This window comes from Lepidochelys olivacea (assembly GCF_965140295.1).
Source record: "Lepidochelys olivacea isolate rLepOli2 genome assembly, chromosome: 7".
In the NCBI taxonomy this organism is placed as follows: domain Eukaryota; kingdom Metazoa; phylum Chordata; order Testudines; family Cheloniidae; genus Lepidochelys; species Lepidochelys olivacea.
In genome coordinates this window covers 62,055,378-62,082,340 of record NC_140417.1, presented here as the reverse complement: position 1 = coordinate 62,082,340, position 26,963 = coordinate 62,055,378, and the positions used below count along the sequence as shown (strand labels likewise).

The window sequence follows — 26,963 nt, the reverse complement described above, 5'->3', positions numbered from 1 at the left end:
CTGTTGCCAGTGTTATGCAGGAGGTCATATTAGATTATCATAATGGTCACTTCTGCCTTTGGAATCTATGACACAATAAGAATTTGTTTAAAGATTGTAAATTTTCTCATAAATGAGATTGTAGTAATCTAATATTGTACAGAAACCTGTTCTGTTCAGTAGACATCTTTCCCAAAAGATTCTCTTTTCACTCCCAGAAGACAGTAGTAAGTCTATAAACCTATGTTCTATACTATACGAAATTTGGTTAGGGAATATGGCTGAAATTAAAGCAATTCCTTGCAGATGATATGATCACATGAACTGAAAAAAAGCAAATAATGCACCCTTATAGGGCACTTAGAAACATCCTTTCCCAATATCCACCTAAGAGCTGATATTGCTGAATGTTTCTGTCACCCCCTTCCATGGTGTACAATCACCTCATGAAGATGAACGTATGAATTGACAACTCTGCAACTGACAACAATATTATAACAGTTTTGCTTGAAGAAAAAAATGCCAACAGCTTTCTACTCTACTAATATTAGCTATTAATTAGTATAGCAGGCAGTGAAACAAAGCAGCATATAAATTAACTTCATATTCCAATCTTTTCAGGGCTTTCTAATAAATGTTTTAGTATTTTCAAAGTTACTACAAGTTTAAACTCTGAACACTTTGACCAACACACTACCTTTTTTCCTTCCAAAAATTACCCTGTGAAAAGGTTCAGACAATTGTCTTTATTGTTCTAATGCCACCCTCAAATTATTTCACATCCTAGGCCACTATGAACATTCTAACAACATTTCTATTGGCATTACACTTACATGAACTACATTCTAGCCACCTGCTGTTACTGAGAAATGCATTAAGGCAAGTCACATGATTTCACTCTTGGCAACAAATGATGGCTCAATTAGGCAGATAAGAATCTACAGCCCTCAGTAGAGTATCTCTTCAGCCCATTCTGAGCAGTTGAAAGAAGTACTTAGGGACAGCACTAGTCCTGAGGAATGAATGCTTGCTATCCTTTATCAACCCCCATTGAAAACTTTTTTTTTCTCAAAAGAAAATTGGACCTATAGTATAGCTGAATATTTCCAATCCAGTGCAGTTTATAAATCTATTTCTTCAATGGGTCACTGCTCTAAAATTGAATTAATGTTTAAAATCAATGAAATGATGAGGTATTCCAGTTACTGCACACTGCTTTACGAGTTCTCTACAGCAAGATACGGAATGCTCAGTTTGAAGTAATATATATATATATATATAAAACCAAAAGAAAATTACATTAAGGTTTAGACCCCAACCCAGAAAATGCACTAAATTAATACCTAAGGATGAAACTAATTCTTACCTTACCCTACTGGGATTACATACTACAGCAGTGGTTCTCAAACTTTTGTACTGGTGACCCCTTTCAAATAGCAAGCTTTGAGTGTGACTTCCCTTATAAATTAAAAACACTTGTTTATATATTTAACACCATTATAAATGCTGGATGCAGAGCGGGGTTGGGGTGGAGGCTGGCAGCTTGTGACCCCCCATGTAATAACCTCGCAACCCCCTGAGGGGTCCCAGCCTCCAGTTTGAGAACCCCTGTACTACAGGAACTACTAGCTCAAAGAGTGCCATAATTAATGGTATTAAGCACAGCCATGAATGCTGCTCGCTTTTTGTGTGCCCCCAATGGAAGCCACTGCTCAAGGTCCCACTGCTGGCTCTGTTTAACACACCATCTTCCAAGCCCACACAGTCAGTACAGTGTGCACAGTGTGCCTTTATTTTGCTGAGTTGCTCATTAGTACTAATATTGATTTACAGAGAAATCTCTTCAGAATACAGCACTCCCTCCCCCAAGGCTACACCCATTTTTTCACCATGATCACACTTTGCATAGGTTCATAGAGCAAAAGTAGTGGGTATCCAACTATCCCATGTTCCAGTTGCCTGCCTTTTTTCTTCTTTATGCCTCACTCCTTATGCCCTTCACCAGAGGCAAATTAGGGATTTGTGAGGCCCTCGGCCAGAGCAAGTGGGGGCCCCCTAACCACTCCTTTTGCCTGTAGTCCCTCTCAACCCTCCCACCCAGTCGCGTCTGTCAGGGAAATGGGTTCAGGGTGCTGGGACTTCCCCCATCTGCCCAGTGCTCCTGCCGAGGAGTGGGGTTGGGGCGTGGGGGCTTGCCTTGCTCCTCGGCAGGAGCTCTGGGCAGGCAGAGCCGGTCGGGCACGGGGGTGCCCATTTTTCCGGGGGCACCCATCGGCCGGGCCCCTGGGCATGGGCCCTGTTGGCCAACTGGCTAATCCACCACTGCCTTGCAATCCTTGATAACTCATACCCCTTGCCTCTGCCCTCCACAAATGCTCACTTCCATGATGTTCCTCCTGACCACGCTGTACACTGCACGCTCTCAGAAAGACATACCTAGAATAAGGAGCCACATTACATGCTGGATAGCATCAGCTTCTGCTACCCCCCTTTCCATATCTCAAATGGGGAGGTATTACTACATTGCATCAGGCGAGATTCCACTGCCATGGAACTAATTGCAAACAATAGCAACATTTGCATTCACAACATATCACACATATTATCCATGTTATAAAACACAGTAACACTTACAATGTATACAGCCATTTTCATCTACAGATCTCTACGTGTGTAGGCTCCCTCAGCATTTCTCAGATACAGAAACACAGGCATAGATGTACAATACGTAGGGACATGAGAGTGAATGATGGTTAGAGTCTCAGGATGAAGTCCAAGGCCTGGTCTATGCATAAAAAATCTGCAGGCATACCAATACCAACAAGAGTTCTTTTGTTGGTATAAGCTGCATCTCCATTAAGAGGGTTTGTGGATATGGCTATACTGGAAAACACCTTCCAGTGTAGAGAAGACCAAAGCATCTTTGGCTTCTTTTGGTTTAAATCAGACCCTTGCTAGCATTACTTTTATGTGTTTTTCTTGTTCAAGATCTATAATATTTTGTTTAATCAGTGAAGCCCTACTTACTGCCACGGTGGGCTATAATTCTTCAGATAGGGTTAACAAGTGGCGGAATCTTGCTGAAATGGAAATCAGCCCTATTAATACATTCATTATTTATTTAGCAAAGTTAGCATTTGCTGTACAATATATAGAAAAATAACCGGTCCCTTTCCTTTAGGTCTTACAATCTTGACAGTCCAGCGGAAATGCACTGAATGAAGCAGATGAAAGTCCAAATACAAAATGGTACAGATTTTGTTTATTTCTTGTGGTTTTGGTGTACTATTGTTGAAAGTTTGTGCAGAAGTGTCTTCACAGAAACTTTACACCATCCCACTCCAACATGAAATTGCTACTATTATGTCATCATACACTAGTTCTGCAAGCCACAAATCTTTATGATGTTGATGAGTAAGGTATTTACGTAGAAACTTCATCTAGTTTTCTAAATGAGAATTATGTATTATATCAAAAAGTGTTCTTGACATTTCTATCTTGTCCCAGTCTTTCCCACTTCCTCAGATAACACAAAGTGCCGCTAGTCTACAATGTGGACTAATGCCATTTTAAAATTTTTTGTTCACGTGATGTAGAAGCCAAGAAAGGAACAGAGTTTCTGAATTACAAAGGAATGTGCACTTTTGGAGACCAATAATATTAATTTTTGCTTTCTATAAAAGCAAGGAAACTAATTGTTTTGTCCTTCAATTTTGTTAAAGGCAGGCCCATAGCCTTTTTGACATACCAGGTACAATTTCCTGCATTTTAGTAGGTTATAAAACATTTCGAATTGTGGCTCAAAGCCATAGTTTGTGGCACAGGAAGTCCTAGAGAAGGAGCGCCCAAGTGGCTGCACTTCCATCTATGCCCATCTATCACTGCTGCATTCTTTCCTTCTTGTGCATTATAACCAGTATCAATTTTTCAGCACATAGATTATACTCTCATTTATATCTGCAACTCCACTTTCTCCTATTATGGTTGCTCATGCATAAATGAGGTATTTATTTGGTCTCCAGGCCTCATTACTTTTCAGCCAGTTTGACTCTCAGCTCTCAAGTTGAATTTGCAGGTACTGGTGTTAGACAAATCATCTTTTTGTTTGTAAACAGAGCACATTTGATCTGAACATGATTGAAACACAGTTTCATAGTCCCAATTTACAGTAATTTTCCAGAGCAGAACAACACTTTAAAATTGTACTCTTATAAGGCTTTTTTCCTGTCTAGGCCTGAATTCAGGACTGCACATTTTTACTGCAGCATTTAATGATAAACATAAAGAATGCAGTTTTTAGAATTAAAGAGACTTCCATGGCTTTGTGTGTAACTGAGATTAACTTTTGTAGAAGAAACACAGAACCAAGAACTTGGATCAGTTGTGATTAATTAAGTATTGAGTATTTATTTTACTTTTTTAAAATTCTCTTTTAATTAAAAAATTATCCCAAACTGAGGGGTGTGACAGGGTTGGGCCAGATGGCTATAGGAGAGTAATTTTTTTTTTTGAAGCAAAAGATATTTTATTTGCATAACACACTTACAAAGTAAAAACAGCAGCATATGCAATGTGTAACACAGCACCCAATCACAATAGTTTTCTCATTAGCTTCAGGGGAGTGAAGTGTTCAAGCTTGCCCGGGCCCAGAGCGGGGGGCTTCCTCGACTCTCATGGTCTTCCACCCTTCCGAGTTACCTGGTGGCCCAGAGAGAGGGGGCTTCATCGACTCTTGTGATCTTCCACCCCCTCGAGTTATCTGGCGCCACGCCCGAGTGTCACCAACACTCCTCTGAAAGCACCCAACAAGAGGGGCAGGCTGTGGGGTGGACAATCCGGGGGAAGGGGGGAGCACGTGCACCCACGTGTGAAAGGATCCCTCTAGGGTGGTGGTGTCCGCAGCAGCAATGGCTGGGGCTGGGGTCCCTTACTCTCTCCCCTAAAGGGTCAGACAAAAGGGACCCAGATGGGGATACCGAGCAGAGAACCTTGGACAGCGCCCACCGCTCCTCAAAAGCATCAAGGGAGTCGGTGGACGCCGCCCAGAGGAACTCCGCCCGGATACGTGAACAGACCGAGGATCGGAAAACGGCCCCACAGTCACAGGAAACTCCATCGGCCTACCTCCTCTCTCTGGTTTTATAGATGGCCGTTTTAGCCAGGGCCAGGAGGAGGTTAACTAGGAGATCCTGCGACTCTGTGAGGCCACGGATGGGGAGTGCATAAATAAAAAGGTGAGAGGAAAAATGCAACCAAAAACATAATAGGAGGTTTGTGAGGAGCTGGAACAGGGGCTGCAGCCTGGTGCACTCCAGATATACGTGCGCCAGGGTTTCCCTCACACCACAAAAGGGACAAGTATCTGGGATAGGGGTGAACCGCGCCAAGTACGTGCCCGTGCTCACAGCTCCGTGAAGGAGCCGCCAACTGATGTCCCCGACGAGCCTCGGAACCAAGGTGGAATATAGGCTGGCCCACCGGGGCTGCTCACCCTCCAAAGGTGGCAGAAGGCCTCGCCACTTTGTGTCAGGGCAGGACACTAGGCTGAGGGCGTGAAGGGTGTGTATAGATGTTTCCTTGGCGCGGTTTGGAAGCATACCGGCTGCAGTTCATGCAGCCGGCTCGCAGTGAAGGGGTGGGGGGGTCGATTGGATCTGTGGGGCAGGGATCCAATTAAAAAGTCCGGCGGTCCTGGGGTAGAGGGTGGGCGGGGCATGCCCTCGAGCAGGACCCAGTCGAGGTAAGCTCGAGCAGTGGGCGGCAAAGCGGCCTTCACCTCCTGAAGTACGCGCCGCGGGGGGGTACGAGGTCTGGAGAGCCCCATGCTCCGGGCGAACATCAGGGGATCCAGCCAGTCTCCCCGGTCATAGTCCAGGAGGTCTCCGACTCTTGTGACTTCAGCCAGGATCAAGCTCTGGCGCACCGAGCGGGACTCCGCCACCTGCACACAGAGCTGGGGGTTGTGTAGCAGAGGCTACGCGAGGAGATCTACCCCCTCGGTGGCCGCCATGGACCTGGTCATTAAAAACAGTTTCCAAGTCCGGAAGAGGTCCTGGTAGAAGACCGGCAGCCCGGAGAGGTCTCGCGGAAGACCTCCCGGATGGAGATAAAAGAGCTGCCAGTAGTATCGGAGCCCTCGGATGCGGTGCAGGATGGTGTGCGCCAGTGTGCTCCATGCCAAACTGCCTGCACCATAGAGGAGCCTCTGTAGGGCCTGGAGGTGGAAAACATGGACCTGAGTGTGTAGACACTTCAGGCCCTGTCCTCCTTCCCTCAGGGGTAGATGAAGAACCCCTAAAGGGGCCCAGTATGTTCCTGACCAAAAGAACCCCAGAATCAATGTCCGGAGGGTGGTCAGGAAACCCGGGTCTGGGACCAGGGTGTTGAGCCGGTACCAGAGCATGGACAGGACTAGTTGATTAAGCACCAGCGCTCTTCCTCGGAGGGAGACACATCGGAGTAGTCCCATCCATTTCCGGAGCCGCTCTATCACCCCGCCCTCTAAATTTTCCCAGTTCTCCGGCGGAGAGGGATGCGTGGCAGAAAGATAAACGTCGAGGTAGAGCAGCGGACCTGCGCTCCACCGGATAGTCTGAAGCGCGGGTGGGAGGGAGCTCGCCTGCTGCCAGTCTCCTATTCCTAAGCCAGAGCTCTTGACCCAGTTGACCCGGGTGGAGGAGGCTGCCGAATAGATGGCCTGGCAAGCCTCCACCTGCGTCAAGTTGCCGGGGTCCTGGATCACGAGGAGCACGTCATCAGCGTACGCCGACAGGACCAGCCGCAGCTCCGGCTCCCGCAGCATCAACCCTGTCAACCTCCTGCGGAGGAGACAGAGGAAGGGCTCGATCGCCAGAGCGTACAGCTGGCCTGAGAGGGGGCACCCCTGCCGTACTCCTCGCCCAAAGCTGACTGGTTCGGTCAGGGTCCAGTTGAGCTTAACCAGACACTCTGCGGAGGCGTACAGCACCCGGAGAAAACCCACGAACTGGGGTCCGAAGCCAAACATCTGCACAGTGCTCAGGAGGTACCCGTGGTCCACCCTATCGAACGCCTTCTCCTGATTTAGGGACAGGAGGGCGAAGGACAGACCGTCTCTACCCCGAGTTCCAAAAGGTCCCGAACCAGAAATAGTTTATCAAAGATACTGCGGTCCGGGATGGTGTAGGTCTGGTCTGGGTGGATCACATCCGCCAGCACAGACCCTAGCCGCAGCGAGATTGCTTTCACTACGATTTTGTAGTCTGTGCTGAGGAGCGAGACGGGACGCCAATTTTGTAAATCGCGGAGGTCCCCCTTCTTCGGCAATAAGGTGAGCACAGCTCACCTGCACGAGAGAGGGAGGACCCTGCTCTGCAGAAACTCGGCCCAGACGGTGACTAGGTCTGGGCCGAGGACGTCCCAAAACATGCGGTAGAACTCCACGGTCAGCCCGTCCATGCCTGGAGACCTATTGGTGGGCATACGACGGAGGGCTTCCGAGAACTTGGCCAGAGTGAGAGGCAACTCCAGGTGGTCTCGGTCGCTCGCGCTGACCGTAGGGAGCTCCTCCCAAAGCACTCTGCAAGTGCTAGGGTCAGTCGGATCCAGGGAGAAAAGACTTGCGTAGAAGGCTCGGGCCCTCCCGCACATCTCCGCCGGTTCCGTGAGGGGGGTGCCGTCTTCTGCCAGGAGGCAGGTGACATGCTTCTTGGCCCCTCTCGTTTGTTCCAGGGCATAGAAGAAGCGGGAGCCGCAATCCATCTCCCGAAGGAGGCAGATGCGGGATCGAACAAAGGCGCCCCAAGCCCGATGGTCCTCGAGGGCCCGGAGTTCCTCCCGCTTCTCCCGGCACGTTCTGCAGAGGAGCGGGTCTTCGGGTCTGGCGGCCAGACGCCTCTCCAGCTCTAAGACCTCCCGTTCCAACTGCTCTATCGCCGCATTTCTCCGTCGGCTGGTGCCCTGGGTGTAGTTGCGGCAGAAAAGCCGGACGCGCACCTTCCCCAGGTCCCACCATCGCTGCGCCGAGGGAAAGGCACGCTGCTACCTTCGCCAGGCCAGCCAGAATTCCTGGAAGGACATCACAAAGCCCTCATCCTCCAACAAGCTGTTGTTAAAATGACAATAGGCCGGCCCCGGCCTCTTCGCACAGAGGGAGGCTGTCACGGTGGCTAGGTGATGGTCAGAAAATGGGGCCAGCCGAATGCTGGAGGAGTAGGCTCCTGAGAGACGGAAGCGTGATAGATAAATGCGGTCCAACCGGGAGTGGCTCGACCGATGGGCTTCCACCCGGACAAAGATGAACGTGGAAGTGTCATCCGGGTGGTGGTCACGCCAGATGTCCACTACCGAGTGATGTTCAACTATCTCCCGGAGGGTGTCCGTGGCAGCTGGGCACTGCTCGGTCCCCGAGCGGTCTCGCTCCTCGAGGGTGGTATTGAAATCCCCTCCCAGGACCAGGCACTCGTGAGAAGCTAAGGTGCCGAGGAAGGCGGATGCCTGCTGATAGAATTGCAGTCGCTCCGGGCCCGATGTCGGGGCATAGACGTTAACGAGGTTAACCACGAGCCCCTCTATACGGACCCGGAAATGCAGCAGGACCCTGCACGGCCTCGGCGACCCCTAGCACCTCGGGCCGTAGGTTGGGGGAGAACAAGGTGACCACTCCAGCCTGCCGAATCATGGAATGGCTAAAGTAGACCCTGTCCCCCCACTCCAGCCACCAACTATCTTCGGCGGTCGGATCCGTATGGGTCTCCTGCAGGAAAATCAGAGTACCCTCCCTCCCAAAGGAAGGAGAGCACCTGGGACCTGCGGAGAGCCATCCTACAACCCCGGGTGTTCAACGTTGAGATGGTGAGAGGTGTCATGGGGAGGGCTGGGGATTTGGGGGGGTCCTCACTGGCAGGGACGCTCGCATCCCCTAGCGGGTCGTGCAACAGTCCTTGACCCATCCCGTAGGTGAGTAATTGGTCACGGAAGACGCGGACCCGCCAGTAGGCCACGGCATCCTGCTTCCTCGTCCCTTTACCTTCCCCCATGAGAGCCCTTGTGGCCCAGAGGATTTGAAAAAAAAACCCCAACGCTGGAGAGCAAGCTGTACCTTGTTGCGGGAGCCACGGACATCCTCTAAAAATTTCTGCAGCTCTCCTCGCAGCTCATGGGGGGGTGGGATTATGGTTTCCCGATTGTTCCCCGGCGGGGACCTTAGTGCTGCCCCGTGTTCCACTAAAACGGACAAGCAGGATGCGGACCCCTGATGGGGTGCCTGATGGGCTGGAGCTTCTAGACCCGCCTCAAGCTCTGGGATGATAGGGGGCAGTGGAGGGAAAATAGCAGCCCCTAATGGGTCGGGGCAGGAGAATGCAAAGGCCGCTCCCTGGGGGTCATCAGTTGGAAAAGGGAAGGAGACAGCCCCGGAGGCGTCAATAACATCGCAGGAGGTAGACTGGATAGGGATAGGGGCAGGGGCAGAGGCAAGGTTCTGGGTTTCGGGAGGCGAGCAGCTGGATGGTGGCGCCTCCCGATCAGGCTCAAGGGTTAAGAGGGTGGGGAGGGAACTCTTAGTGACACCGGACACGCACTCTGTGGTGGATTTAGCGGCCACAGTATCAGGAGGTGGATTATCTTCTGTTGGGCCCCAGCCCAGGAAGGAAATCAATTGCTCTGCACCAACGGGGGGTGCCCCTGGCGGCTTGTGCCCCGGCCGTGTGGCGCCGGCTGTCACCTGAGCAGGCTCGGTGGTCGTCAGTGGGGTGCCATCAGCGGCCGGGTCAATGGAGGAGTCCAGGGGCTCCTCGGAGGTGGGAGCAGAAACAGCAGTTAGGGGGAGGGAACATGGGGAAAAAAGGGGTGGAGTGAGGTCACCCAAATCGAGGTTTGCTGGCAAAAGGTTGTCCTCTCCCTGGGTGACCGTGGTCAGATCTAGGGCCTCGATCTCCTCGAACATGGAGGAGAGGACACTTTCCATCGCCCCAGGGTTCTCCCCGCTGGCACCCGCCACGAGGGTTGCCTCGGGGCTCACGGGGGCTTCGAGTAGTGTCAGGACAGAAGGGGCTTCCTCGAGGGTCTCGGAGGGGAGGGTCTCCCGTGAAGGGGAGACTCTACCTTCCGGTGCTACCACATCTTTCCCGGCTGACACCGGTGGATGGGATGCACTCTTGGGCAAAGCGGAAGGCTTGGCATCGGTGCCCCCCTTCCTGGTCTTCCGGGGGGCCTCCGCCTCGGATAGATGAGGTGGAGCTCGAGCCTTCCGCTTGCCTCGCTTCCCCTGGACTAGGGCCCAGCCCTCCATGGTATCATCTGGGGGCTGGTTAGCAGGGGTCGTGTCAGGGGGTAAAGGCGATGGCTCAGGGGCCTGGGGGGTGGGGACGGTGGGGCGGCATAAGAGAAGGAGGATTCTCCCTGGGACAGGCTCGCTCCCATGCCTGGTGGTATCTCTGCCACACTCTCCTCCACAGGCCCCGCCAGACTGTCAGCAGCGAGGGTGGGACTCTCCCTCTCGTCTGGGTGTTGTAGGGGAGGTGCCCCTTGGGCCTGAGCGGGAGAAGCGGTGGTCCGAAGAGGAGGGGAGGTCGGGTTCGGGTATCGGGCAGCCAGGGGTGTCGGCAATGACGGGGCTGATGTCCTGCCGGGTCTCGGGGAGCCCAGGTGCCCCTCCTTGCTGGGCTAAGGGGCAGTCCCTCTGGACATACCCTGACGCCCGGCAGAGGTAGCACCGGGTTTCCCCCGTGGAGAAATACACCCGGTAACGGGCCCCCTGGTGGGGGACTAGGAAGGACCCCTCGAGCGCCTCTCCATCGTGCGCCACTGACAGCAGTAGAAGCTGCACTTGCTGGTGGAAGGAAAACATGTGACGGAGGGTGGGGTCCTTGCAGCCCAACAGGAGAAGGCTGATGACAGAAACAGGTTTCCCCAGGGTGGAAAGGGCGGGTAACAGGGCAGAATTGGGGAGAAAAGGAGGGACAGAGGTCAGGACCAGGCAGACGCCCAGGTCCTCCAGCAGCTCTAGGGGGACAAACACCCCCCCCACCGCCAGGACCCTCTCCACCACCTCCTGGGCGGCAGCCTCCGATGCTAAGAAGACGACAACCTTTCTGTACATTTTGGAGGCCACCACAATGGCTGAGGGCCCCACCACCCTCGCCAACACTCGCACGTAGGTCTCCACGTGGGGCGAGGCGGGCACCAGGAGGCATCGGACACCGTGCTTCCTTGTCATGGTGGGGAAGGGGCCCTGGCCGCTGTTGATGGTGGCGGAGGTGGTGGGCGGGAGAGATGACGAGGCGGCAGGCAGGGGGGCTGCCGCTGCCCGGGCATACATCCTGGGGGGTGAGGGAGGGACACCCGCAGAGCCGGTGGAGGGGGCAGCGGGGGGGGGGAGGGGACGCCATGGTCGGTGGCAGGGCCGCAGCAGTGGGGGTGGCCCCTGCCACGGAGGGCCTGGTGGTTTTAGCGGAGCCCTTCCCCTTCTTCTTGCCCTGGCCTTTCCCGCCGGCTGGGGGGGCTCCTCTAGAGTCTGGGGAGGCGGTGGGCATAGCAGCAGTGGAGGTCACCCCGGTGCCCTCCATTGCCGATGCACCAGCGGGGGCGATGGCAGGTGGTTAACTGGAGTTGGGGTCAGGTAAAAAGGGACGGACTGTGGGATGGGCAGTTCGGGGGGTGGGGGGCACATGAACCACCGTACGCTTGTCCAGAGAGTCCTGTTTGGTTGGCTGGTGTTTCTGGCCCAGATGGTGGAATCAGGACGAGCAGCTAAGTCCAGAGGCAGATGTTAAACAGCCAGCAATGACGATGGAGGGGGCAGTGATGAGGATAGTAGTGTGTGTGGTGGGACGACACACAGATGGATCCGGGGGCAGCTCCGTGCCACATCCCCTGTGTCCCTACAAACATAGTCACGACACAGTCAAGGCCTCCCCCCCACACGAGAGCACAGTTCGAAAGTTACTCAGTCTTGGGCCCCCTCCACGGCGATTTGTAGATTCTCCAGGAGGTGTTCCTCCAGTAGATGGCTGTTTCCCTTCCTTGTCCGGGCTTTCTTTTTCACAGCTCCAAGATTCCAGGGATGCCGGAGTCGGTGATAAGAAATTCTCTCAGCCAGAGACGGGTCCACAAACAAACAGCAAGCAGCTGGGTCTGGGTCCTTCTACTCCCCCAACTCTGGGGAGCGGGTCAGCAGGCCCCCCTTCTCTCGGGGGGGGGGGATTTCAGCTGGAGTGGCAGCAGCGTCCGAGGGGGGGGGTGCTAACAGCTGGCCGGCAGCCGGCCAGCACTCTAGCAACAGCAGAGAAAGAAAAAAAAAAAAAAAAAAGAAAGGGGGAGAGCGTCTGGCCTGGTCGGGGGGGAGCCGAAGCAGAGGCGAAAAGCAAGAAAAGCCCAGGCCAGAGGGCAGCACTAGGAGAGCAGGCTAAATAGGTCCCTTTTCCCTGGGTAAGGGAACAGGGAAGGTTCCAGAACAATCAGGAACCTTCTGCAGACAGTTAAGACAGGCTGATTAGAACACCTGCAGCCAATCAAAAAAGGTGTGAGGTCTTTTTTAGGAGTGGTGGGTGAAATTCTGTGGCCTGCATTGTGCAGGAGGTCAGACTAGATGATCATAATGGTCCCTTCTGACCTAAATATCTATGAATCTATGAATCAAGAAGCTGCTAGAATCAATTAAGGTAGGCTAATCAGGGCACCTGCGTTTTAAAAAGGAGCTCACTTCAGTTTGTGGTGTGCGTGTGAGGAGCTGGGAGCAAAAGGCACTAGGAGCTGAGAGTGAGAACGTGGACTGTTGGAGGACTGAGGTGTACAAGCATTATCAGACACTAGGAGAAAGGTCCTATGGTGACAATAAAGAAGGTGTTGGGAGGAGGCCATGGGGAAGTAGCCCAGGGAGTCGTAGCTGTCGCACAGCTGTTCCAGGAGGCACTCTAGACAGCTGCATTCCACAGGGCCCTGGGCTGGAACCCGGAGTAGAGGGCGGGCCTGGGTTCTCCCCAAACCTCTCAACTCCTGGTCAGACACAGTCGACCTCCACTGTGAATTCAGAAAAATGGCCAAGCTGAGGGCTGCCGTGAAGCTCCAAGGTGAGCAAATCCGCCAATAAGCGCAAGACCCACCAAGGTAGAGCAGGAACTTTGTCACAGGGGATAATGTCAATGTCAAAGGTGAATCTTTATAGTAGTTTTAAAATCTTTCTGGAATGAATGAATTTTTTTTTAAGACCTGTGTATTAGGAAAATACTCACATCCTCAAATATTGTATGATACAGCAGCAATAGCAATGCCACTCACAGCAGTAAACTTCTTCTAAATTTGCCTGTGCTTTGTTTTTGAGATCTCGTCATAAGAAACGTGACATGGTAAGAGACTAAAATCTTACATCCTCATAAGGATAGCATCTAATAAGACTGACAAGCAAGAGGATAGCAATAAAAATCTCCTTCAGATTGACTCCCTCCATCCCCTTGAATATGGAAGCTTTTCTTTTAATTTACATTTAAATAGTGTGTTAAGTCTGCCCAGACTTTACATACAATTTGAGACTCAACATCCCTAAAGGCAGAGTCATCTGGGAGAGCAGGATAAGTACACTTGCAGGCCTCTGTTGTAAAATCTGCTTGCAGTCAGATAGATCAATGTGGATTTATATGCTCTGAGGTTTCCTCCCCCTGGTGGTAGTGTTCAGGCTGATGAATATCTATTTTCACTCACTCCCTGTCTTGCACAAAGGCTGATTCAGGTTTTGCAGTTGAAGCGGCTCATTACCAGTAGACTGGTTTAGTATTCTAGCAGATTTACAAATTTTGCTAATGAAATAAAAGCATGCCATTTTCCCACCTCCCATTTTTTTCTAAAAAATGCAATATATTTTTTAAAAGGGAAATGCAATTACAACCATTATGTCAACGAAAATTACACGCTGGGTTTATCTCCGTAGGTATCTGTCAACTGCAAAATGTACACAACGTCTTCTGAGTAATAATGATGTTTTATCATTTTAATTACAAACACTGAAAAAAAAATCCCTGAAGTGTACCAATTGGGGTGGTCTAAATTAACAGTAGCTTGATAGCCCAAGGGTAGCAAAAATAGATTGAGCTACCAAATTTCATAGTAGTTATAGCAGCTGTCTTCTTGCCTCAGGGAACCTGGGTATTTAACAAAGCAGACAGCCTGGCAATGGCATCTGATTAGCAATGTGCGTATTTTTGGCTAGAATACTTGCAGCTCTATTGTTTCAGATTAGGGATTTGGAGAGTTGTGACATCATGTAGCTCTTACAGTTCAGCTTCTGTATGTTCACTTACAGGTACTGTAAGTGTATCATGATAATTTCTCAGTTACAACTAGTTGTATAAGATAGGAACAGCTCTTTCTGTAGACTTGAAAATGATCAATGAAACAAGACAGGATTTAAATGTCAGATTCATTTTCCTATGAGAGAATAAAATTTTCTTTCTAAAAAAAGATCTGTTTATATTAAGTGCAAATTTGGGAGGAAGACTATCTCCAGGAAGAATGGCCCCAAAGAAGCCATCAAACTGTTAATTTTTTTAAACATTCTAATTAAATAAATCTGAATAATGGTAAAAACTCTGTTAGTTAACACACCTTATCTAGAAGTCCTCATCTTGAGCAACAACCTTAATGCAAACAGCAATATTACGTTGAGGTGACAGTCTGAACTTCATACTTCCAAAGAGAACCCCATATGGCTCTTTCTTCCCCTCATCTCATGCTTTAAGTACATATCACAAATTATTGGTGCTTGTTGGCAGAGTTCAATCACTGAACTCACTGCAAATAGTCTACTTCAGCTAGAAGTACATTCTTTTACTCTATCAAATCCATCTGAGGTAATAAGACTTGATGTTTTATTCAACAGAGCAGAGGAAAATTGTTGCACAATAGGTTAATTCAAAATGGCAGCATAGAAAATGCATCTGTCAGTGGGGATCAAATTACAGGGCAAGCTCCTCTCAATGCTTAGAAAAACAAGTCTGCAGTTCTACAGATTATGTTCATGTGTGTGTTTAAAGGGGTGGGAAAGGAGCTAAATATCTGAGCTAACCTCCAATTAAAGTCAATCATAAAAACAGCCAATTTAATGAGTGCAGATTTCTTTGGGTAATTATAACACCAACCACTTTTTTCTCTTTTAAATCTGTAATTCTGCCTTCTTGTTATTGCTTGCTTTGTCATTAATCGCCTCAGGAACTTGATTTCCTAGCAACAGACTCTGCCACCAAACATTTGGCTCCTGTTCAACATTTTCTTTGTGAAAAATGGCACTGCTGTTGCTGTCTGGCTGTTGCAGCTAGACTGGCTGTGTAAGTGCTCTAATAATGCATTCTTAAAAATCACATGATAAGAGGAGCAACGACCAAGCTTCACTAATTACTGTGCTGACTGTGCTGAGGAAGTTTATCTGCAATTTAAAGGCTACTGGGATGCAGGGAGGGTGGGGGAAGAGTGTGCATATTCCACATATAAATAAATATCATTGGCAACTTAAAGGTGAATATTTACAAATAAACATTTTTATTCTCTTTGTTACATGGCCTCCTGTTAATTTGCTATTTGGGAAAAGGGTGGGTAACATTTCTGAAATATTGTTTGATGGATTTTTTTTTCTCCACAAGGTAAGCATCAATAATCTTCACATACTGGACCACTGTGGATCGCAATTTGCAAAAATCCCCAGAAAGCAAACAGAACACAACCCAGCTTTTTTCCAGTTAAATTACTTGAGAAGTTAGTAACAAAGACATCTGTGTATAGAATCACATTCTGAGATGGCAGGGTGAGACTTCATTGTGTATCTTCACAATATGCAGTATGTATCATGGCATTACTCAATACATTGTGCTGAAAATTTACAAGACCTTTGGTTCACATTTTGATCAAGTTTTCCTTTCTTTAAAGGGAGGGAAAAGTTGTTTTTATTTCTCAATTGCTTATGAGATAGGAAATATTTGGGTACTGTGCTGCACGCCTGTGAAGGATGTATGGATCTTCCTTTCTACACAGCTACAGGACCTGCTCATGGTAGTTGGCACCCTGTTTCCTCCATAATTCCCAAAACTACAATCCTACAAAATGGTGGTTTTGGAAGTGACAAGATACAACGTGCCAGTGATGTAACATTACAATCATCCACTGCTAGCTGTGGCCTCATCTTTGAGATCAGACTAGAAGATAAGAATGGTTCCTTTCCAACCTTCAAATCTACGAATTATTCCCAGATGCAGTTATTTAGGAAATGTTGGACCATTACGGTTAAGAATATCAGTGGAGGCATGAGTATTGTGCAGCTATCCACAGCTACAAATACTTGGTGGATATTTTGATTTCTGCCAGTCTCTGTGAGTGCCACTAGTTTCCCATGCATAGGGAAGCACCAGCACATCTCAAAATATTGATCACAATCCATCTTAAATGTATCAATCATCATATAACTAAATTATAATAAAAATGGCTTCATTGAACATACCTTTGAAAGGAGGAGACAGCACAAAAGACATTTCATTTATACTTACATTGTTATATCAGAATTTTTTCTCTAAAGCAGAATAGCCCAAAACCATGTAAAAAGAACGAAATGCTGTGAAGTAGTATTTAAGATGTGCTACACATTGCTGACATCAAGCTAAAGTTTTGACAGTCTCATGTTGAAACCAGATAATTCCACCATCAAGCCCATATACTACCACAGTATTTCTCTGCTTAGATAAGTAGCCATTGTAGGAAAATAAATGTAAAAATGACGTTTTATATGTTCATAAATATGCCATTGACTTTGGAGATTTAAGAACTATTCCTCCAACAGGTAGGCATATTATACTGTATTGATTATCACCCACTGAAAATACATGACATTATGTCCTTCAAACAGAATCTATAAAACAAAATACATAATCTTGAAAAGTGGTTGCCATTAAAATTATGCACTTGCTATTAGTTTTATAAATATACAGAGGTACTGAAGTATTAATAATTTATTTAATTTAATGGGCATATTTAAAACAGTATTACATATCATACACTCAAATAAAGAATGGTTAAAACTCAAAAGCTACCCTTTTGTTCAGTGTAGCATAAAATATATTTTGCTTTGTTCTTTTTTAAGTGCATGCATACAATCTAAACAGATTTAGAAGATTTTATCCTAAATACAATGCCACTGAAGGCCATCATCATATGCCACCAATAGTAGTGAATGGGAACCTGTTTCTCCAGTTTGCTTGCAGAGCAAAGAGTTAATACCTTTTGAACTGTTCTAAGAACCCCAATCCATTTCAGTTAAATAATCTGTGTCACCCAGATTCTAAGTATCAAAATACTGAAACAGTGTGTGTAAGCAACAGAGCTTATTGAAAATTTTCTTTCAAACATTTTTATTTTAATAAATGGAAAATACCTTTTTAACCAAACCAATTGTGTTTGCCAAATTTCATTTTGGCTGAAGTGTTTGTTTATCTTTTATGAAAATTTTCAAAATGAAAAATTCTGAATGTTTTCAACAAATTTTGTTTTCATTGGAGAGGGAAAGGTAAAGTAACTTTGTGCACCCCACCGTACCCCTGCCACCCACACCGCTCCACAATCAAACAAGGAGGGAAAAGTAAAAATATTTAAAGTTAGGGAGAAAAAAAATTCCCAATTTTTTTTACCTCAGCCTTTTACAAATGGGGGAAAGGAAGATAAGATGTGCAAGTGTTTGCCCCTATATAAGATGTGCAAGTGTTTCCCACATATAAAACAAAATTTTTGTTGAAAAAACAAGAAATTCACAGAAAATTTCTACAATTTTTTAAAAAATACTTACTTTTTCCGAACAGCTGCAGTAATCAGTGTACAATGTTAGCACGTTTCCAAGGAGTATGGGGTGCCATATGGTGGCATATCATCCTTCAAACAAGACAGTTGGGATCACTGAATATCTTTTAGATTCATACGAGTAAGCCTTCAGTGTTGTAAAATTTGAATGATTTACCATCACATGAAAATACATAGGAAAGTTTAGATTCTCATGGATAATGGTGAACTAGCATCTTATGAACAAACGGGTTGAATGAAATGTGACACTGAGATCTAGGCACCATCACCTCACATGAAAGCAGGATGTTACCTTGCAATTCTGAAGAGAACAAACCAAAAATTCAGCTGAGCACAATTATAAGAGTAGAAAAGTTTCAGAGTAGCAGCTGTGTTAGTCTGTATCCGCAAAAAGAACAGGAGTACTTGTGGCACCTTAGAGACTAACAAATTTATTTGAGCATAAGCTTTCGTGGGCTAAAACCTACTTCATCGGATGCATGCAGTGGAAAATACAGCAGGAATATTTTATATACACAGAGAACATGAAACAATGAGTGTTACCATACACACTATAACGAGAGTGATCAGTTAAGGTGAGCTATTACCATCAGGAGAGAAAAAAACCTTTTGTAGTGATAATTAAGATGGGCCATTTCCAGCAGTTGATAAGAACATGTGAGGAACAGTCGGGGGGGAAAATAAACATGGGGAAATAGGCTTGAATAAAGACTGGGAGTGGATGTGTCATTACACAAAGTAAAACTAAGTTAATGGTGTCCAGTTTGCAAATTAATTCCAATTCAGCAGTCTCTCATTGGAGTCTGTTTTTGAAGTTTTTTTGTTGAAGAATTGCCACTTTTAGGTCTGTAATCGAGTGACCAAAGAGATGGAAGTGTTCTCTAACTGGTTTTTGAATGTTATAATTATTAATGTCTGATGTGTGTCCATTTATTCTTTTACATAGAGACCGGCCAGTTTGCCCAATGTACATGGCAGAGGGGCATTGCTGGCACATGATGGCATATATCACATTGGTAGATGCGCAGGTGAACGAGCCTCTGATAGTGTGGCTGATGTGATTAGGTCCTATGAAGGTGTCCCCTGAATAGATATGTGGACACAGCTGGCAACGGGCTTTGTTGCAAGGATAGGTTCCTGGGTTAGTGGTTCTGTTGTATGGTTGCTGGTGAGTATTTGCTTCAGGTTGGGGGGCTGTCTGTAAGCAAGAACTGGCCTGTCTCCCAAGCTCTGTGAGAATGATGGGTCGTCCTTCAGGATAGGTTGTAGATCCTTGATGATGCACTGGAGAGGTTTTAGTTGGGGGCCGAAGGTGACGGCTAGTGGCATTCTGTTATTTTCTTTGTTGGGCCTGTCCTGTAGTAGATGACTTCTGGGAACTCTTCTGGCTCTGTCAATCTGTTTCTTCACTTCCGCAGGTGGGTATTGTAATTGTAAGAATGCTTGATAGAGATCCTCTAGGTGTTTGTCTCTGTTTGAGGGGTTGGAGCAAACGCGGTTGTATTGTAGAGCTTGGCTGTAGACAGTGGACCGTGTGGTGTGGTCTGGGTGAAAGCTGGAGGCATGTAGGTAGGAATAGTGGTCAGTAGGTTTCCGGTATAGGGTGGTGTTTATGTGACCATCGCTTATTAGCACCGTAGTGTCCAGGAAGTGGATCTCTTGTGTGGACTGGTCCAGGCTGAGGTTGATGGGGGGATGGAAATTGTTGAAATCATGGTGGAATTCCTCAAGGGCTTCTTTTTCATGGATCCAGATGATGAAGTTGTCATCAATGTAGCACAAGTAGAGTAGGGGCATTAGGGGATGAGAACTGAGGAAGCGTTGTTCTAAGTCGGCCATAAAAAAGTTGGCATACTGTGGGTCCATGCGGGTACCCATTGCAGTGCTGCTAATTTGAAGGTATACATTGTCCCCAAATGTGAAATAGTTATGGGTGAGGACAAAGTCACAAAAGTTCAGCCACCAGGTTTGCCGTGACATTATCGAGGATAGTGTTCCTGAGGGCTTGTAGTCCATCTTTGTGTGGAATGTTGGTGTACAGGGCTTCTACATCCATAGTGGCTAGGATGATGTTTTCAGAAGATCACCAATGGACTGTAGTTTCCTCAGGAAGTCAGTGGTGTCTCGAAGATAGCTGGGAGTGCCGGTAGCATAGGGCCTGAGGAAGGAGTCTACATAGCCAGACAATCCTGCTGTCAGGGTGCAGGATAATGCCTGAGATAATGGGGAGTCCAGGATTTCCAGGTTTATGGATCTTGGGTAGCAGATGGAATACCCCAGGTCGGGATTCTAGGGGTGTGTCTGTGCAGATTTGCTCTTGTGCTTTTTCAGGGAGTTTCTTGAGCAGATGGTGTAGTTTCTTTTGGTAACCCTCAGTGGAATCAGAGGGTAATGGCTTGTAGAATAAGATGTTGGAGAGCTCCCTAGCAGTCTCTTGTTCATATTCCGATCTATTCATGATGACGACAGCACCTCCTTTGTCAGCCTTTTTGATTATGATGTCAGAGTTGTTTCTGAGGCTGTGGATGGCACTGTGTTCTGCACTCCTGAGGTTATGGGGCAAGTGATGCTGCTTTTCCACAATTTCAGCCCGTACACGTCGGCGGAAGCACTCTATGTAGAAGTCCAATCTGTTGTTTTGACCTTCAGGAGGAGTCCACCCAGAATCCTTCTTTTTGTAGTGTTGGTAGGAAGATCTCTGTGGGTTAGTATGCTGTTCAGAGGTGTGTTGGAAATATTCCTTGAGTCGGAGACATCGAAAATAGGATTCTAGGTCACCACAGAACTGTATCACTGCCCTATATCTCCTTTCTGACAAATTCATAGGTACTGAGGAACACGAAAGTTTCAAGCACTGCCAGGGCAAAGAACTGAGCATCAGAAGCATTAAACAGGCACCCATGCTAAAGGAGAAACAAATATTGGTCTTGCAGGGAGCTGAGCCACATGATGACATATCCTTTAATTGCCAATTGGCTACTCAAAAAGCCCTTGAAGACACTAAAATAGCAAAGATTTTAAAGAGACATCATTGAAATATATTAATATGTTAACCACTTATGTTAAACAATCTGTTCCATCTTGTATGTAGCCGTGACACTCTGAGTAAACTTCCTAGAACTGAAGAGCTGTCTAAGTTTGAAAGCTTTTTCTCTCTCATCAACAAAAGTTGGTCCAATAAAGGATGTCTCTTTCTCTTAAGCACTCACAAATTAAAAGGTTTTTTTTTTGTTTACAAGCCTTAACTTTAAAAAGTAATTCAAAGACATTCCCTCACCAACAATCTATTATTTTCCCTTTTAAGGAAAGGGTCATTTGGATATTCTACTAATTCAGTGATCTGATTGGTTTAACATTCTTAAAAGCTGTGCAATTATTCAACACTAAAAGCCACCACATTAACATGTGAGTTATTAAATAGAACAGTAATGGTAATCAATCATGTAATTTCAACGCACTCAGTAAGGGGCTACTGTTTATGAGCAGATGAACAACTAAAGGCAAAACAAAGAAATTTCTAAGATTACAAAGATATAAGGAATTAATGCATTAACAGCAACAAGTTATGGTACTTCACCTACTTTACACCTCCAACAGCAAACATTAATTAACATGGGTACAGTACTGAAGAGCAAACTGAGAAACACTAACTGGGAGAAATGGTGATATCTAATTGGGACATGAGGAAAAATATGGAACAGGATACAACACATTGGGAAAAGTTTATATTATTCTGTCTGCATGAGGAAGCAGAATCAATCATCAGAACTGAATTAAAATCCCACCTGGTTAACTGCAACTTTTAATGGAGACAAGCACTTCCTCCGTTCTCAATTTTTTCCCCATTCTCATTGGATAAGCAGAGAATTCCATGTCAATATATAACAGTGTTTATTGAATACCAGAGTCAAATAAAAGTAAAACATCTGAATAAGACCCTCCTTTTCTGCTCTCCTCAATGGCTCTCTTCAATAGGCAGCCCTTTTTTTCCCACAGGAGATATTAATAAAGATTGTATTATATTAAATTCCAAATGTTTGGAATTTTTTTCAAAATATAAGTGTCTAAATTAGGCACCTAAATAAAATAAGTACTCTGACTTTCAGAAGTGTGAGCACCTGCAGTTCACAAGAGGAATTGCAGATGGTCATCTGACAATCAGACTTCCTATTTATATGCCTAAATAATCACAATAATGGTAGTGCAGTGTCTCTGAAAAAATCAGACCATTCAGGTGTCTAAATAGAGATTTAGGTCACTCTAATTTGAAAATTTTAGCCACAATTTCTAAAAATCCAGTCCCAAAAGAATGTACATATTGATAGAAGAAAACCACTAAGAAACGTAAGTCTTACATAAATAAAATCAGAGTTCAGGATACGGCCCATTAATGGACTACAGAAACAGACAGTACTGTGATGTTTAGAGTAGGAAGAACTCTTAAACAGGAACTTTGAGGAAACGTAAGTGCCCAAGCGTGAGCAAACATTAAAGTCCTGTCAGGAAACTCTGATTAGCCACCAAAAGTACAGCTGATCCAGAATGAAAAGAAGATAAGAATCTGTAGGATATAATGCCAATGGAAGAAACTGCTGTGTTTAAGTAAGACTGGAGAGTGGAAGGGAGGGGGTTTGAAGACCTGTAAAATATTATGAAAAATTGCTAAAATATGGAATTATTTCAAAGCTAAAAGAATTGATCAGTCTTCTGTTTTCTTCTTTCTTTCTTTGACATCTTTTTCAGTTTTCCTAACTTTAGAGGATTGGTTCAGCCTGGTCTACATCTTTCTTCAACCTATGGTTTTCAAGGTTCTCTTCTTGGGTAGTTTCTCTCCAATCTGTCTACATCTTTTCGCCAGATGGATAAAATGAATGTATTGTGTTCATAAACGGTAACACAAATTCCCTCTCAGGGTTCTGCCATAGGTCCATTGCTCTTTTTCTTTGGACCTGTTCCCCCTCTGTGAACTGATTAGATTTCAGGGCTGAGTTTCATCTGAATGCTGCTCTACTGAATGCTGCATTTGAAAAGGCATATGTATCTACTCTAGTAAGTATATATAGAGGACCACACAATATTTCAGAACTGTCTTAGGGAAGCATTGCCCATCTGTACCAAGAAGATGGAATAGCTTGATATCCTCAGGACAAGGCTTTCATGCGCATTGTGACAGGGTTGGGCTGGATGGCTACAGGAGAGTAATAGAAGGCAGATATATTAGCCCCAGGTTAAATAGGTCCCTTTTCCCTGTGTAAGGGAACAGGGAAGATTCCAGAACAATCGGGAACCTTCTGGAGACAATTATGACAGACAGGCTGATTAGAACACCTGCAGCCAATCAAGAAGCTGCTAGAATCAATTAAGGCAGGCTAATCTGGGTTTAAAAAGGAGCTCACTTCAGTTTGCAGTGTGCATGTGAGGAGCTGGGAGCAAGAAGCACTAGGAGCTGAGAGTGAGAACGTGGACTGTTAGAGGACTGAGGAGTACAAGCATTATCAGACACCAGGAGGAAGGTCCTATGGTGAGAGTAAAGAAGGTGTTGGGAGCAGGCCATGGGGAAGTAGCCCAGGGAGTTGTAGCTGTCGCACAGCTGTTCCAGGAGGCACTCTAGACAGCTGCATTCCACAGGGCCCTGGGCTGGAACCCGGAGTAGAGGGTGGGCCCGGGTTCCCCCCAAACCTCCCAACTCCTGGTCAGACACAGGAATCGTCGGCCTGGACTGTGGGTTCAGAAAAACGGCCAAGCTGAGGGCTACCATGAAGCTCCAAGGCGAGCAAATCTGCCAATAAGCGCAAGACCCACCAAGGTAGAGGAGGAACTTTGTCACAGTGTATACTTCAGTAATAATACATTTGAATACTTATTGGCTTTATGTCTTTTCTTTGGCCTATCATAATCCAGTGTATGAACAGATTAAAAGCTCCAAGGCCTTCTGTTCAATTCAATAGAATTGTAAGGCATTTTTTATATCTAAGTTTTTGAGATGCCTCAGCTTTTTTGGAAGGAAATGGGCATTAAGATAGGAGATCCTGAATATCCTGATTCTGGTGAAAAAATAATGGAGAGTTTGGGCATAAAAGATAGCACAGTACGCTGGTTAAGTTGTCTTTATGGATAACTGAAAAGAGAGAGTGTGTTCCGTAAACTAACGCTGCTATCTCAAAAATAATCTCAATGGTTAAGAACTTTAAAGAGGTTTCTTCATAAAGTATTGCAAAGAGTGTGCAACACTAGACTAAACGTTGAATGGATACTCTGTTTAATAAAGTCAGAAGTGTTCCAGAGACCTTGAGAGATATCTTGTATGGAGGATAAAGAAAGCTCTCAATAAGTCATTCAGTAAGAGTTCTAATATATAGAACTGTTGAACAAACAATGTCAGGTGGGAACTGGACAATTTTAGACTCTCCTGAAAAGGCTATCTAGTTTTCCGGGAAGTAGGGAGGGAGTTAGTTGACACATGAAAAACATTTCCTATTTTCAGAAATTTATTTCTCACATCAAGAGCAACACATTCCAAAAGAACAAATGAAATTTTACCAAATTGGCCTATCCAGAAATGATGTGTATCTCAAAATATTGCATTGTTTCAGTTTACCACTATCAAACCCAGTCAGAAATGAACGATCTACTCCAAGTAGTCACTATGAGTCATCAAAGTTTGAGCTCAAATTCTGTGTCTCAGTCCCAATGACAGCAGAAGATAGACGATTTCCAGCAGACAATTAATGGCAGGGATCCAGAAGAAATGCCAATTGATTAACCTTGTTCAGTACTGGGATGTTACAACCATCAACAAAAAAGGATGGGGTTATAACTCTATTTTGCAGTCTATCATCCAAGTTACTGGCTTGAGTGGTGGCAGTACTGCACCTTTGTAGCGGTCATACGCAATGGAGAACTGGACTGAGGGAAGAATGCAACAAAGAGAGAGGAGAAAATGACAATTGGCCTCTTCTTGTCAGAATATTCTCTGGGTCCCACTATCAACCTGGTGTTCCACGAATCTGCCCTTCATATTCAAATATCCAATACAATTTCCCAGCTCTTCTCCATTGAAATTTATTCATATCTTCTGTTTTATTTTCAGTTTTGCAAGCTTATTCCCTAACTTTTGAGCTTCTTGGTCAATGAGGGTAATAAAGTCTGGATGGCCATCAGACTTCAGGAATTTCTTTTTAATATAAGCCCAAATCTGTATGGTAAATTGGCTCCTCAATGTGTGGTTGAGCTCGGTGCTTGAACACAGAAGATGGGCTTCTAAAACCAAAATTAAGTATAGAGTGGACTTCTATACAACAAAATCCCTTTTTTCCCCTTATGTGACCTTCCCAACTTTCCCTGAACCATTTCAACTGAGAATAATTATTCTAAATCACACATTAAAAGATTCAGTGATAATTATATACAGGTATCAAATGTAGAAAACAGACAGCTTAGTTCAGTATGGCTTTGGCTAACATTTGTCATTCTTCTTCATTTAACAATACTCAATTCTTGCTGCAATTTTTAGCCCTATAGCATTTAGCCCCAAGTCTGGCATTCAGAACACACTACAGTATAATCATCTGAAATTTAAAATACTGTCCATTTTTAAAAGTATAAATTAAAAATGAGCAGACTATTGAAGAAATACATATTTTTAAATACATCTTAAATATGCAGCAGAAGCAATGGGATGTCTTTCCTTTGTATAATCTTCTCAGTGTAAGTATTTGTTTGACAGCTATAAAGGGGCAGCCTTGGCCATATGCAAGAATCAATAACAACCATGTAAAGCCTACAGCAGTGCACACTAACAGGCTATAGGAGACATTAACGCTAGCTGAAAGAAATAACTATTTTCAATGTACTTATTCCTCCTGGATAATCAATTTTTTACACTTCTTACCAGCTGTTCCCAAATAGCTCAGGTTGCGAAATGACAGCAGCTTTCATACAGAAAGCATGTATTATCTGCATATTATGTGTTTTTAATCTATCATAGATGTTTTATACATTCTCTAATTGCCATTGGTCATATCAAGAGAGAAAGATGAAAAATTTACCACTTATATGTAGGCAGAAGGCAATCTACACAAATATGGTTTCATTAATTCCAAAATTAAAAAAAAAAAACCCAAGAAATAATATTTATTCTGAAAACTAATTGTGACCCTACTATTTTTCTTTTTCCCCCAAAGTTTGGTACCAGAAGTAAAATTTAGTCACTGAAATCATAGCTTGCCCCCTCTGCCCATATTCAAGAGACTTGTCATGATCATTGTTTCTGAAATATCAAGTTGCAAGTTGCATTGGTAATTACTATGGAATAAATAGCAATTAAGATGGTTCTCACAAATAAACTCAAACTGTTTGCAGTGAATAATTAGGCTAATATTGTTTTTCTACATGATCTATGCATCCTTCACAACAATTTGCCAGAAAATGTGAAATGTAAATTTGATGCACTATTATAGAACACATTTTAAGAGTTTTTTTCTTATGGCTTCCTGTGCTCATTTTAAGAATGCATATAACTAACAGTATTTACAAGGATGTAAACTTCAAGGTAAATAAATCTGATCAAGTTACAACAGAAGCAGACATTTTATTTCTCAACATTCACAAAAGTTATCCTGCATCATATGCAAAATGGACACTAGTAGTTCAGTGCTACAGAAATTGAGTATAGTAACCCACAAACATTTCATAACTTTAAAATAAGCCAAACTTACTGCTATGTAATAAACTTTGGCCTTTTCCACCAGTTTCCAGTTCTTCTCCAGATCAAGGTGTTTTTCCTTATTGTAACAATTGGCAGCAGCAAGGTGAGCTACAAGAGACCTAAAATGACCAAAGAAACACATATTAATTAGACACATCCTTTTTCTTAACACTAGTATTGTTCTCCACATCAGATAAAAAGATTCTTTAAAAATACTTATATCTGAGGGCATGAATGCTACCATAATGTAAAATAGTTAAATAGTCCATGTAAAATATATCTACATAACATGTATAAATATATACGGAGAGAAAAATCATAAAAACTTGAGAAACGTTTTTTTAAATCCACATTTACAGAAAAACCTATAAACGTATGTCATACACATACACAGTCATTAGTATGCAATTCCACTATGAAAAGATTTAACACAACCACTCCGGTGTAAAAAGACTTGCCCATGAACACACTG

General features: G+C 45.2%; 1 protein-coding gene across 5 annotated transcripts in view; it reads right to left on the bottom strand.

Moving 5' to 3' along the window:
* ADK (adenosine kinase) overlaps positions 1-26,963 on the bottom strand; it is a 549,228-nt gene that overhangs the window by 236,043 nt on the left and 286,222 nt on the right. For all 5 annotated transcript variants that reach the window (XM_084634813.1, XM_084634817.1, XM_084634815.1 and 2 more), the window contains one exon: positions 26,502-26,610. In XM_084634813.1, the coding sequence (XP_084490939.1) occupies positions 26,502-26,610 (109 nt within the window). The remainder of the gene's footprint in view (positions 1-26,501; positions 26,611-26,963) is intronic.